The sequence below is a fragment of the Tenrec ecaudatus genome, chromosome 17 (genome assembly GCF_050624435.1).
Source record: "Tenrec ecaudatus isolate mTenEca1 chromosome 17, mTenEca1.hap1, whole genome shotgun sequence".
Lineage (NCBI taxonomy): Eukaryota > Metazoa > Chordata > Mammalia > Afrosoricida > Tenrecidae > Tenrec > Tenrec ecaudatus.
In genome coordinates, this window is record NC_134546.1 from 23,030,798 (window position 1) to 23,045,393 (window position 14,596).

At 46.4% G+C, this 14,596-nt stretch overlaps 1 protein-coding gene across 1 annotated transcript in view; it reads right to left on the reverse strand.

Moving 5' to 3' along the window:
* The window catches only part of XDH (xanthine dehydrogenase), a 54,642-nt gene that overhangs the window by 22,628 nt on the left and 17,418 nt on the right, over window positions 1-14,596 (reverse strand). The window contains exons 14-19 of the mRNA XM_075536072.1: window positions 12,566-12,750; window positions 11,639-11,813; window positions 10,665-10,748; window positions 9,430-9,599; window positions 6,879-7,002; window positions 1,203-1,322 (exon numbers count right to left, since the gene is read on the reverse strand). Of these exons, the coding sequence (XP_075392187.1) occupies window positions 1,203-1,322; window positions 6,879-7,002; window positions 9,430-9,599; window positions 10,665-10,748; window positions 11,639-11,813; window positions 12,566-12,750 (858 nt within the window). The remainder of the gene's footprint in view (window positions 1-1,202; window positions 1,323-6,878; window positions 7,003-9,429; window positions 9,600-10,664; window positions 10,749-11,638; window positions 11,814-12,565; window positions 12,751-14,596) is intronic.

Genomic DNA, 14,596 nt, shown 5'->3' on the forward strand with positions numbered 1-14,596 from the left:
GGAAAGGAAGGTCTCTAAAAGGTTGCCTCTCTCCCCACACATCAGAGTATCTAAGGACGTCATTAAAGAACAAACCCAATGCCATCCTGTCAGTTCCGACTCGGTGCGGCTCTAGACGCAGTCCGAGGCTGCGCATCTATATGGAGCAGATAGTCTCATCTTTCCTCTATGGGGCGGTTGGTGGGATTGAACTACCAACTTCTGGTTAGCCATCCAACACCTATCCAGCCATACCACTGGGCTCCATTAGCCTCAGATATAGGATGAAAGTAAATCCTCTTGTATCCCAGGAAATCATATTCTTCTATTTCCTCAAAAATAGACACACTTGGATCTTTGAGGAAAAGCAAAGAATTCTATAGGGAGTCAATTGAAGCTGAAATTTAGGGAGCAAGGACCCACTTTGGCCATCAGTAGGACACAGAACATTCAGCAGAACCACAGAATCCCAGTGCCAGAATGAACTTGAAAGCTGATCTATCAAGTCCCCAGTTGCTGCCCAAATCTTCTTTAGAAAACAGCCAACCAGCTGCGATTGAGTTAATTCTGATTCATGACAACCCGTATATGTCAAAGTAAAGCTACAGGCTTTGCAATTGCTGATTTTTCAGAAGTAGATCATCCAGGTTGTTCCAAGGAATCTGCAGGTGGACTAGAACCTCTAACCTTTTGAGTAGCAGGCACAAGGTTATAGATCCCTGGAGTATCCTGATGAATGTGCAGCCATATACAGGGAGCCCACTACTCCGCACAGACAGCCCACTCTGCATCCATGTACAGGGAGCCCACTACTCCACACAGACAGCCCATTCTGTGCATCCATGTACAGGGAGCCCACTACTCCGCACAGACAGCCCACTCTGCATCCATGTATAGGGAGCCCACTACTCCCCACAGACAGCCCACTCTGCATCCATGTACAGGGAGCCCACTACTCCGCACAGACAGCCCACTCTGCTTCCATGTACAGGGAGCCCACTACCCCACACAGACAGCCCACTCTGCATCCATGTACAGGGAGTCCACTACCCCACACAGACAGCCCACTCTGTGCATCCATGTACAGGGAGCCCACTACTCCACACAGACAGCCCACTCTGTGCATCCATGTACAGGGAGCCCACTACTCCCCACAGACAGACCACTCTGCATCCATGTGCAGGGAGCCCACTACTCCCCATAGACAGCCCACTCGCAGTTACCTTGATGGTAATAATGGCTGGAAGTTCTTCATATGTGATTTTCACTCCTTGAGCAGCTCTCCGTGCATGCTCTGGGGTGTCGGTGACCACAGCACCAATGACGTGTCCAATACAAGTGACCTATTTACAGAACCAGATGATTGAAAACATAACCAAGTTCCTTTTTTTTTAACAATTTATTGGGGCTCATACAATTCTTATCACAGTTCATACATATACATACATCAATTGTATAAAGCACATCTGTACAGTCTTTGCCCTAATCATTTTTGAATGATTGGGGCAGGGAATGTATGGATGTGCTTTATACAATTGATGTATGTATATGTATGGATGGTGATAAGAGTTGTATGAGTCGCTAATAAAATGTAAAAAAAGAAAAGAGGAGAAAAAAAAAACCGAGTTCCTTTTAAAGCAAATTGTTTTTGAATTGCTCTGAAAGACAACAAAAGTCCCTGCCCCACAATCTCCTATTAAGGTGCAGTCTAAGAGTCCCTGGAGGTCGTTTGTCTGCCTTATGCTATCAATATCCATGGAAACTTATACTTCATCATAAATGCTTAGAATCTATAGAACTAGTATAGGATTCAGATGACAAAAAAAATTTAAGGGCCAATTCTGATTATTCAATACTGGCAGCCACTTAATAAGCTTGACTAGCTGGGATCTGGTGATTGATTAGTGATGTCTGCCATGATCAGAAAGCAAGGAATGGCAATATGAAGAGCTATTTGTCAACTTCAATCTATTCTAATCTTCTTGTTCTTCGTATGAAAAGACCCAGATATAGAAAGCAAAGCCACACTTGAGCTTACTTCTATCATTCCTTCTCTTTTATGTCGTATTCCTCAACTTTGCACTGAAAGATGCTCAAAGGCAGCGGTCATGACTGTGGTTGTTAGCTGCTATCACATCCATTCTGACCCACAGCGACCTTCTGCACAACAGAGAAAAATCACTGCCTGGTTCTGTGCCATCCTCACAATCATGCCTGTGCCTGAGCCCACTGTCACAGCCACTGTGTCAATCGATCTCATTGAGGGACTTCCTCTTTTTTGCTGTCCCTACACTTTACCAAGCATGATGTCCTTCTTTGGGGACTGGTTTCTCCTATCAAGATATCCAAAGTGTTTAGGAGAAAGCCTTGGCAGCCTTGTCTCTAAAGAGCACTCTGGCTGTACTTCTTCCAAGACAGGTTGGTTTGTCCTTCTAGCAGTCCATGGTAATTTCAATCATCTTTGCCAGCCCCACAACTCAAATGCATTGATTCTTCTAAGTCTTCCTTATTCAACATCCAACTTTCACATGTAGCTAAGGCTTGGGTCAGGCATTTGCAGCATAGTCTTCAAAGTAATAACCTTGCTTTACAATACTGTAAAGAAGTCTTGGGCAGCAGATTTTCCTAATACAACTCATCTTTTGATCTCATGACTGCTGCTTCCCTGAACATTGCTTTTGGTAGTTCTCAAATGCTGCTTCTTAAACCTAAATCTCCAAACTTTTCTCTAGATTTTACAATATTAGTTTTAACTATCAACTACCCAAAAAATCTTAATGACTCTCCTTCAGAGATAAGCTTTCTGCAACATAGCCAAATAAAAAACAAAATGATTTTTGCCCAACTCATATCTGTATAACTTGAGATTCATGACAATAAGAATGGTACCCTGCAAACAGGTGCCTGACAAATCACTCTGGAAGGTCTGATTAGGGTATCGACTAAATTGGATAGTGAAATGGTTCTTGAACCAGGATGACTCTTGCTAACTAAAGTGCAAGCAATGTACTTGGGCTTTTCAAGCTTGTGGTAACAGCTGTTCCTCTGTCGAGTGCTCTTTTTCTTGAGTCCTTGTGGCTCTTGTTGACAGCTTTTGGGCCTGTGTTTTCATTTTAATGATAAAGTCAGTTTACCCTAAACCAGTAAAACTACCCCTGTGGGTTTCCAAGACTGGTACTCTTTGCGGAAGTAGAAAGCCTCATCTTGTTCCTTTGGAGTGGCTTGTGGTTTCAAACTGGTGACCTTGTGGTTAGCAGGGCAACTCATAACCCACTACACCACTAGGGCTCCTTGTTATCAAGAGAAGCCAATTCCTGGAAAAGGACATCAATGTTGGTAAAGTGGAAGGGCAGTGAGAAAGGTCGATGGATCAACACAGCGGCTGCCAGAGGAGCTCAGACAGAACAATTGTAAGGATGGTGTGAGACTTTGGTGGCATTTTGTTCTGTTGTCCATTGGGAGGGGCTATAAGTTGCAACTGACTTGATGACAATAAGGAAACCAGAAAGAAACCCCTAGCCATCTGTGAGCTGAAATGGACGGGTATTGGCCATTTGGGACAGAATAATCATAAGGCATGATTCAAGGATGACAAATGGAACCAGAATTGGCATCACATCGTCAAAAAGAACATTTCAAGATCGATCTTGAAATACAATGCTGCCTGTGATAGGATAAGATCCATATGCTTACAAAGACCAGTTAATAGGATTATAATTCAACTTTACACACTTACCTCTGAAGACAATGATGAAGAATTTTACCAATTCCTGCAATCTCAAAATGACCAAACATACCATCAAGATGCACTGAAACTTACTGGTGATTGTTAGAAACAAAGAGGAAGGATCCGTAGCTGAAAATTATGGCCTTAGTGATAGAAACAACACTGGAGGTTGCATGATAGAATGTCCCAAGACCTTGACTTATTCATTGAAAATACCTCTTGTGAACAACATCCATGGTGACTGTACACACAGAGACATTGCCAGATGCAACACACACAAGTCAAATTGACTACATCTTGGAAAGAGATGAGAAAGAAGTTCAAGATTATCATCTAGCACGAGGCCAGGAGCCAATGGTGGGAGAGCCCATCAATTGCTCATTTACAAGTTCAAGATGAAGCTGAAGAGAATTAAAACAAGTCTGTGAGAACCAAAATAAGACCTTGAGTAGATCCCATTTGAATTAGGGACCATCGCAAGAGTAGGCTCAATGCCCTGAACTCTAACAACTGAACACCAGATGGGTTGTGGGACGATATCAAACAAGGACATCATCCATGGACAAAGACAGGAAAGAAAGAAAATACTGAAATGGATGACAGAACAGACTTAGAAACCTACTGTGGAACAGAGAGAAGCTGAAGGGGGATGGAAGACATAGTGAAAGAACGGGATTGAGAGGAAAATTTCAAAGGGCAGCTTGAGAAGGGAAAGTAAAGTATTTTAGCGAAATGTGCAAAGACTTGGAATTCGAAGAGCACAAGGGAAGAACACAGCATATTCCAAGCTGAAAAAATTCAAGAGAAATTTCAAGTCTCAAGTTGTGCTATGAATGGAACATAAAAAAATGGTTTTCAATAAAATAAAACAAAGGAACATAAAAAAATGGAAGTAATGCACAGAGTCACTATACCAAAAAGAATTGGTCAACGTTCAGCCATTTCAAGAGAGAGCACATGATCAATCAATTGTATCGATGGCAGAAGTTCAAGCTACACTGAAAACACTGGAGGAAAACAGGCCCCAGGAATTGACCGAGTACCAAATAAAATGCTTCAGTGAATGGACGCATTGCTGGAAGCACTCACTGGCCAATACTAAGAAATTTGGAAGACCTGGCAATTGACTGGAGGAGACCCACATTTATGCTAATTCAAGTAAAGGCGACCCAACAGAATGTGGGAATTATTGAACAATGTCATTAATATCATGGCATCATTAACATCATGAAAATTTGCTGACGCTAATTCAAAAGCAGTTGCAGCAGTGTATCAAAAAAGAGCTGCCAGAAATTCAAGCCAGATTCAGAAGAGGGTATAGAATGAGGACTGTCACTGCTGACACCAGATTCATCTTTGCTGCAAGTAGAAAATACCAGAAAGATGTTCACTTGTGTCTTATCGACTGTGTTATGTATGAAGTATAACTATGGATGACAATGAGAAGAATGGAAATTCCAGAACACTTCATTGTGTTCACGCAGAGCCTGCACATAGACCAAGAGGCAGTTATTCAAACAGAACAAAGGGACACTTAATAGTTTAAAGTTAGGACAGGTGTGCATTCAGGTTCCTTTTTGCATCATGCTTATTAATCTGTATGCTGAGCCAATAATCTGAGAAACTGAACTGCATCTGTAATAGAGGCAGGCTTCTTAACAACTTTTGATATATTAATGGCATGCACAACCCCCCTTGCTGAAAGCCAAGAGAACTTGAAGCAAGTGCCCATTCATATAAAGACTACAGCCCTCACTATGGATTATACCTCAATGTCAAGGCAACAAAAATCCTCATAATTTGATCAATAGACAGCATCATGATAGGCGGGGAAAAGATTGATTTGTCAAAGATTTCATTTTACTTGGATCCACAATCAACATTCATGGAAACAAGAATTCAAAGAACCTATTGGTGATTCTATAAAGACAACAAATAGAATAAGGATTCTTGGGGGGTACAGCAGGCGAGGGGCTATGGGGGAGTAAAAGCAAGGAGTTCAAGAAGGAAGAAAGTGTTTTGGAAGTGATTGTGGTAGTGATTGATATGATTGAACTGTGGAAAGGTAGAATGTCTGGATTTGCTCCTAATAAAATGGTTTGAGGGTGGAAAATAATTTCTTAAAATAACTTATTGCACTGGGAAAATCTGCTGCAAAAGACTTCTTTAAAGTGTTAAAGAGCAACTATCTCAGTTTGAGGAGTAAGGTATGCCTGACCCAAACCATTCATTTCCAATCACCACTGAAAGCTGGAGAACAAATTTAGGAAAACAATAAGAAACGGTACATTTAAACTGTAGCATTGGTGAAGAATATTAAATATACCATGGACAGTCAGAAAGACAAACAAATCTGCCTTGGAAGAAGTACAGTTGGAACATTATTTAGAAACCAGGATGGCGAGAATTTGCCCCACGTACTTTGGACGCGTGACCAGGAGATAGCAGTCCCTGGAGGAGGGCACCCTCCTGGGTAAAGGAAGACCCTCGTGGAGATAGACTGACACCGTGGCTGCAACAGTGAACCCAGACACAACTGTGAAGATGGCCCGGGACACAGCGGTGTTTCCTTCGGTTGTACGTAACATTGCTCTGAGTTGGGCCAACTTAACAGTACTTCAACAACAACAACACCCACCTCTAACTTGTAGCATTTGATCTGCGTTAGAATTAAGTGACTGACTGAGAGCTTTCCTATGAGTACAGTACATGGATTTTTGTAACAGTTTTCCTGACTGTTTAGAAACTTGGGATTGAGCAGAATTCTACAGTGTTGAGATCAGTTGATAAATGTTCATAGAAGTGAACTATCAATGCACGTAGTGATAATATGATTTCTTGTATGCTTGTTTAATGTATTCCTACCTTTTTTTCTTTTTCAGTAAAAGGGTTTCATGTATCTGTAAGGACAAGTACAATCACTAGCCTTTTAAAATGCATGTTAGGATGTTAGTAGGTAGTATTTTTAGCATGTAAAAATAGCAGTTATCACTTAAATAAATAAGCAAACATTAAGTTAAAGCTGAAAGTGTTTCTAGGCCTAGTCTATCCCTTTATTACTTGTCTTTTATATTGGCCAGTTTGATATATGAAAATGCAACATGAGCAAAATTTGAAACTGAAATACTCATTCCACTTCCTTCATATGGAGGAAATCAAACCCAGGACATACCTTATCCGTGGCAAAGACTGTTTCATCATTAAAAAGTCCAGTTATGTTACTCCCGGGAATATCATCAGCAGAGAGGAAACAAACAAATCCAGGGACCTTCTGAGCTTCTGAAGTATCTATGGACCTGCGAGAAAGAGCAATGTGAGGGACCAGGTTCTAAAATAAAGCAGAAGACTTGTTGCCTGATAGAGTGGTCTTCATTTTGATAGCCGCTCCTCCACCCTGACTTCTCTTATCCATCCTTTCTAGCTGATCCCACTGGATTCCACTCTATCCTCTGTGTACATGCTGATTAAGTAACTGTTTGCTGTGCGCTGCACACAGCGTTGAATGCGAGAAGGGATGACGTACACAGTCAGATGTCTCATATACATTAACGGTGCTCCTCCAGCACAGCAGGGCATCTCAGATATGATATGGCAGAGTGGGGATCCTGGAAGAGGTTAACAATTTAGCAGTCTGCACTATGTCTCTGTGACTAAAAGCGGTGCCAGGGACACTACTATGAAGTACCAACCACCTTCTGAACAGTTCAGTCCTCGCAAGAACCCCCAAAAGCCACTGCCATTATCCCCACTTTACAGTTAGGGACCTGAAGCACAAGGAAGTTGGCTGGATCACTGGTCCCAAGTCATTGTGCAGGAAGCAGCAGAAGCGGGATCAGTTTGGAGGTAAGTTACCGGGGGAACCCGTGGCTGTGCACACAGTTCATGCGCTCAGTTGCTAACCAAGAGTCCAAATCCACTCAGAGGCACTCAGAAGAAAGGCCTGGAGGTCCACTTCAGAAGAACCAGGCAGGGAAAATCTTAGCGAGCACAGTTCTACTGACACACAGGGGGTCGCCTCGAGTCAGAATCGACTCTGCGCAGAAAGTGCTGGAAGACGTACGAAGACCCACAGAGTGCCATTTCCGCTCAAATGCCCTTCTGGGTCATGCAGGGATTACAATGTATGCCCAGCCTCCGACATTGCTTGGATGATACAAAGGGGTTCAAGTTTGGAACCAAGTCAGCCATGGTTCTCCCAGTCGGTCAATATGGGCTGCGGTCAAAAAGCAGAGCCAAATGAGTTTCGCCACAACCTTGACCATCCTATCCACTGAAGCGTACATCTCCGCCACCGCCCCCGGAGGTCGAGGAGATTTAATCTGGATGTGAAGTTAATTGACATCGGTTCACAGGTGAGAGGTTCCGTCTTCTCAGCAGGCAGAGAAAAGATCCACGATCTGATTTCTAATGCGTGCAGTTGCAAAGACCCGAGGGAGGGATTTCCAAGATGTTCCATCCAGTGGGCTATGTGTCCCTCATGGCATGGGGGGGGGGGATTGGGGGTGCTGGGTAGCTCATTGCCCTCAGTTCTGAGTATCTGGAGGCAGCACAGCCCGGTGGCGCATTGTTTGACTTCCACACCAGCTCCGCCCCCTACAGGTGGTGTGAACTCAGGGCAAGTCATTTCTTTTCCTGCACCTCAGTTTCCCCAAGTGGAATGTGAGGGGAACAGTAAGGAGGTTGTGCAAAACAAGTGAGCCCCTCTAGACAAAATGCCTTAAATCAACCTAACACCCAAACGCACCGCCTTCAAGTTGATCTGACTCATGGGGACCTGATATGGGGCTTCCAAGGCTGTCGCTCTTCCCGGGAGCCAGCAGCCTCGTCGTTCTCCGACAGAGAGACTCGCTGCCCTTGCAGGTACCGACCCAGCACCACACGGCTATGGCGCATACCAAGTATGTGGGATTATTCTTATTTTCGAAAAGCACTGAGCTGCTACCCACCCAGCAGCTCCATGGGAGAAAGACCTGGCAGTCAGGTCCAGGGAAGAGCGACAGCCAGGAAAACCCTTTAGGATCATTCCACACTGGCACGTGACAGGTCTGTGGATTGAAATTCACTTTGGCAGCACCCAACGATAACAGAGGTCAAAATTCACGGAGCTTAGGCTCACCAAGGGCAGCAATCGCAATCCAAGCGTCTGTTGTGTTAGGTGTTCTGCGCACTCTCCCGCTAATCAGAACAGTGCCCTACTACAGGTGGGGAAATTTGAGAGATGGACCACACAGACCGAGTCTGCGGTTATTAAGCTCTGGAGCCAGGATTCGATCCTGGGTCTGTCACTATGGAAGACCATGTTCCCACCTCTAGTCCGACTCAAGTTCTCCTGAACTTTTGGCATTTCCCTATGCCCGTGATCCACACTGCAAGTCTGACTTTGTTCTGCTTGCTGTCTTTCAGGGACTCCTTGTGGCTTTGGGGGAGGGGGTGGGGCGGCAAGTACAACCCTCCTGTTTGGTGCATCAGGCCTGTCCTAATCTCACCCCTTTCCTCACTCTCCAATTCCACCCCCACCAACCTCCCTGGAGCAGGCTTCCCACTCAGCACCGCGGAGGCCCTAATTCCCCTGGCCCTCTCCCAGCTCTGATACTCAAAGATGGTTGCCCTGTCTTCTTCCCTAGACACTGGAGGAGTTTGGGGCCTTTCTACCTTGAATACCTGACTCGGAGGACAATGTCCTTACGGTGGTCCCCGCACCCCCCGCCCCTTTCTACACTCACGTGATCTTAGCGTGGGCCTTGGTGCTGGTGACCAGCCGAAGAGAGAGCTCGTTTTCATAGTGAGGGATGTCGTCACAGTACACCGCCTCCCCAGAGGCTTGCATGGTGGCAGCAAGGTGAGGCAGGGGCCGACCCACCATGTCCTCCATACTCTGACCCTTGGGCACCTCCTGGAACAACATGACAACGTGGTCAGCAGTGGATCTGAGCTGCAGAGGACCCGACTCCCCTAGTGGCCCCAAGGGGGCTGTGGAGAGCTGCCAGCCAGGTGGCAAAGCAAAGCTGAGCAGGAAGAATGGAGAAGGAAAGAGGGGCACAGAGGGGCAGCAAACGGAAAAGCACATAAGAAGTAACTGATTAAGGTGGTCCTCAGATCCTTGTATAAAAGGGACGAATGAAAGTGGGGGCGGGGGACCTAAATGTCCACCAGTTGCAGGCTGTGCGTATAAATTTTGTTATACTCATATGATGGTATCATAAAATTAAAAATTCAAGCTCCCTGCCAGTGGGTTAAATCCAATTCACAGTGACTCTGTTGGATAGGGTGGAAATTCCCCCATAGGTTTCTGAGACTGTAACTCTTTGCAGGAGTAGAAAGCCTCGTCTTTCTCCCAAGGAACTGCTGGTGGTTTCAAACTGCTGACCTGGTAGCTAGCAGCCCAACATGCAGCCACTACGCCCCAGGGCTCCAGGGAATGGTCTAAATGCCAACCATTAAAAGTCAATTTTAAAGAATTGTAATTAGAAGGAAAGAATGTTTGTGCTGTGTAAAACTGGGGTACAAAATAACATGCAAGCTTATATAAAGATTATAATGCTATAGAAAAACAATCTATATATAGGTAATATGTCTACACATGCATAGGGAAAAAATTGAAAAAAGTAAGCAAAGACACTCATGATTTTCTGTGATCTTTGTTTTCTTCTTTATACGTTCCTGTATCTTCTAAAACTTTTACAAAATGTATTAACTTTATGATAAAAAGGCTTAAAATGTCTGTTTGGGGTAGCTTTCAAAGCAACAATACTCACAGTGCTACCGTTCATTGACTCTTTCCTGTAGAGACATTGATTTGATGGTTATCTTCTTCATTGAATATTCCACTACACGATAAGGAGTGGGATGTGCCTGCGTGCTAGCCAAGTTGATCCTTCCCCCATGGGCAGCATCCCAGCTTCCAGGAAAAGGTGGCCTGTGAAGGGCCCTGGAATTAGCCAGACTGCTGGATACTCACTTGGAAGAGCTGGACGTTGGCCGGGGGGTCTTTCTGAAAGAGTAGAGTAGCGCTGGCGAAGGTGGGGTCCAGTTGGCTGCACTTCTGTGGAGGCAAAACGGCAGAGGTGGCCATGGCCACACTTCATTAACAGTTCGTTCCGTGGTCATCCCCAAGTGACAAAAGTGATAGTGGTTCTTCTCATCTCTTCACTCTATACATCTTCACAGACTAGCTAGATCTGAGAGCTAAGCATTTAATCAACACCTTCAGCTTCAACCACCCCTTCACCCTCCATAAGGAGTGACTCAGGCTCTCTTCAACAAGACAAATTCTCTCTCTCTCTCTCTCTCTCTCTCTCTCTCTCTCTCTCTCTCTCTCTCTCTCTCTCTCTCTCTCTCCAAAAGGTACAAATGCCTCCCTCTCCTTTGGGAATGTCCTTCTCCCATAGGCTCCCTAAGGAAAGTCTCCCTTGCCCTCTTCAATTCTGCAAGAAATATTAAACACCTGGGAAATATTCACAATGCAATCTCTACTGAGAAAGAGAAATAGGAGCTTCTACGTGCCCCTCTTGAACTCACACCCCTGTAGGGACCACATATCCTCCCGGCTGTAGCAGCCCGACGGCCCCATCACACTCTGCACGCCCACTTTAACCTGCATGAGCTGCACTCGTAAAAGGACTCTTAGAGAACAGCTGGCCTCCAGCTGCTTTTGTGGATGACAGAGCCGAGGCCATCCAAGTTCCCATGACACAGCCAGTCATGACAGCCAGGACAACACCTCCTGACTGCCATCCCAGCGCTGAGCCTCTCCGCTGTCCAGTAGACTCTCAACGCAAGTGACCCTCTGGCTGTGCCCTGGGTCTCTGCCCCACCTATGCTGCGGTTCTCAGGGGCCATAACCAGTCTCCCCCAGATCAGCTGCCCAGCTTCCCAAATCCCCATATGAGAGCGCTGCAGAGACTCTGGGCCTGGCTCCACCGCCTCACTCACATCTCCCAAGTCCTTTTTGCCCAGCTTCTGAAGCACTGTCAGGTAGAACTTGAAGAAGAAGCTGAGGGTAAGGGTGCGCCGGAACTCCACCATGCCCCCAGGGGCGTCAGGCGGGAGGTGCAGCTCTTCTGCCAGGCCCGCACACACGTCTTGCAGCAGCTCTTCGTTCCATAACCTGCCAGAGAGGAGGCGCTATAGACACACACATACACCCCCCCCCCCCAAAGCCGTGCTCTGTGGAGCGTGAGGCCCCACAGTCATACAAAACGCCCTCCACTCAAAGGTCTGACTCACATACGTCTCGGTCCGTGACTTTAGGCAAATTGCTGAATCTCCTTGCCGTTTACCCTGCTCCTCTTTAAAAGCAGAGGCAATGAAAAGACCACACCATAATAATAGCTACAATATGGTAGGCCATGTCTTAATGTCCCGTTTGTGAAGCTCCCCTTTTGGTTTAAATTAAAGCAAGTGGGTATGCTTCTTATATCCATTTTACCAGTGGGGAAAAAAAACTGAGGTATGTGGGATTCAGTCACTGGATTAATTCTACCCATCTGGTGTGGGATCCAGAAATTGGATGCAAGAAGCTAAGCTTCAAACTTAAGCTTTGTCTATCCTAACTCGTTCCCGTAAGAGTTGCATAGGATAATTTATAGCAGTTAGGTCGTTGGTGCGATGCCTGGCTTATAGTAATAGCAGTAACAATAAATCTCAGAGTGACGATAGCAGAGGGAGCAACATTCATCGTAGCATCAATAACAGTAGCGGGAGTAAGAATATTACTCAGGTAGCACTTGTAGCAGCGGCGACATGAATACTCATGAGTTAACGATCGGAATCCTAGTTGTCAAAGCAGCAGTCCTGGTTGTAGTGATGCCGCTGGCAGCAACACAGTCGCAGCGGTTTTGTCCTGTGATTCGCTCTTACTTTGAAAGCTGCTTCCGCGCAGTCTTGAGGGCTGAGATGGTTCTGTCGGCCATTCCACCATAGCAAATGGCCAGTTCCTTCACCTCGAAGGTCCCTGGGATAAATAGGACTCGCATGCCGCTGGTCACCTTGGCAATGTCATCCTCTCTCCGAGAGGCCTGCTTGAATGCAGACAAGAACTCCCCCTAGAACAAGAACAAAAACAGAACGCTGCCTGTGTGTCCCTGCTTGTGGAAGCACGGCCCATGTGCACCTGAGCGGCTGAGCTGCAATGGGAGGCAAGGAGAACAGCATTTCAGATCAGTGGGGAGCTGGTGTTGGAAACCAGAGAGGGAGGCAGGACTGATTCGTTTCAGGAGAACCTCTAGATAAACATTCTCAGAAGCTGGGAAAAGGACAGAATTGTTCCCTATTAGTCAAGCCAGCTCAAAGTCAGGGCCAAAGCAGACCTCAGTGATCTCAACTCAGCAAGCTGCAAAGAAGACAGAACCCCCTCTTTGGAGACCCCTGTGGCCCCTCCTCCTCCTCCTCCTGTTGCCCAGCATCAGGTCTGCACAGCTGATCTCTGCTGGTCTATCAGATGCCAAAAGGATGTTGGAAAACATGCCCTTGGCTAGTGGCCTCCGCAGGTGCCCTCCCCAAACCGGTCCCGCCTGCCAGGCTGTTGACAACTTTTAGAAATCTTGCTTCCTGAAAGAAAACATCATAGTTCAAAACAATAGCCACCTTTGTGTTCTGAGCATGCTTTATGCACTGGGGGCCAAACAGGTGTGGTGTGGTGTGGTGTGGTGTGGTGTGGTGTGGTGTGGTGTGGTGTGGTGTGTGTGTGTGTGTTGTTTTCCAGATAAGAATCACTTTCCACTTCTCGTGTCAGATCCTCTTAAGGTGAGAACACACCCTGGCAGGGCAAATGCTGGTTAAAGCCAAAGGGACAGACGTTTAAGGAAAGGAAATCTCTCAAAGATCGATCATGAGGAGGCCCAAAGGCTTGGTCTCGGAATGGCCCCGGGCACGTCTTAGAGGAAGTTCTTGAGCTCTTCCTGACCCTCCTGGTGGGACAGTAGCCAGTTCAGATTCCTCAGGGTCAGCAGCAGCCTGAGGGCGGCGAGTCCAGAATTTGGACTTGGTTTGGGAACAGATCTTTCCAGAAGTTCCCTCCGAGAGCTGTGCCAAACCATGGCAGTGTTCCCATTGGGTGCCATGAAGTGCCAATGTCAAGTTGCCAGCCGTGCTTTCTCCAGAAAGTCTTCTGACTTCTGGGTATGGACCCAGTTGGCACAACTAACTCGCACCCTGGGCTGCTAATCTAACGTCTGGAGGTCGGAGCTCCTCCTCGCCTGACCCCCCCCCCCCCCATACACAGAGGCACCTTGAGAGAATAAGCCGAGGGATCTACTTCCGAAAGATCACCCACCAAAAACATGAGGAGACCCAGTTCCATTCTGACACGCACGCGGTCACCAAGAGTCAGGATCATCATGCCTAAGAGTCGACGCAGCAACTGTCTTGGTTTCTTTGTGGATCTTTTTCTGAAATCATGGCGACACTGGAGGGGCACGTCTTGCTTGGGACTGCCCTTTCCTGGCTGAATGAAAATAGACCCCTGCTACGCCCTTTCTTGCCCCGCTCCTGTCGCTAATGTTACTGCTCTCCGACATCAGCACTCTGAGATTCCCTGCTCACAAAAGCCTCTGAGGAGAGCTAGAGAATCAGTAAGAAACCGCCTCACCTCGGGGACACAGTCACTGATTTAATTAGCATTCTCATTAAAGAGGTCAGAATTCGAAAGGGCAAAGTCCGGCTTGCCACCCTCGCTAACGCATTCGCTGTGGTTTATTCCGGAACCTTGCATTTGGCTCCTTTAGAATGGGGTCCCCACTCTCTCGCAGAACCCTCGTCTCTGAAGGCCCATCCTGGAACCGTGCCTTGAGCTGCGGAGAAAAGGGGGTACATCAGGCCACACCACCACAAAGCGGTTTTGAGTTGGCCCTCCCAGGATGCATTCGAAAATTAAGAGGCTTATGACCTGAG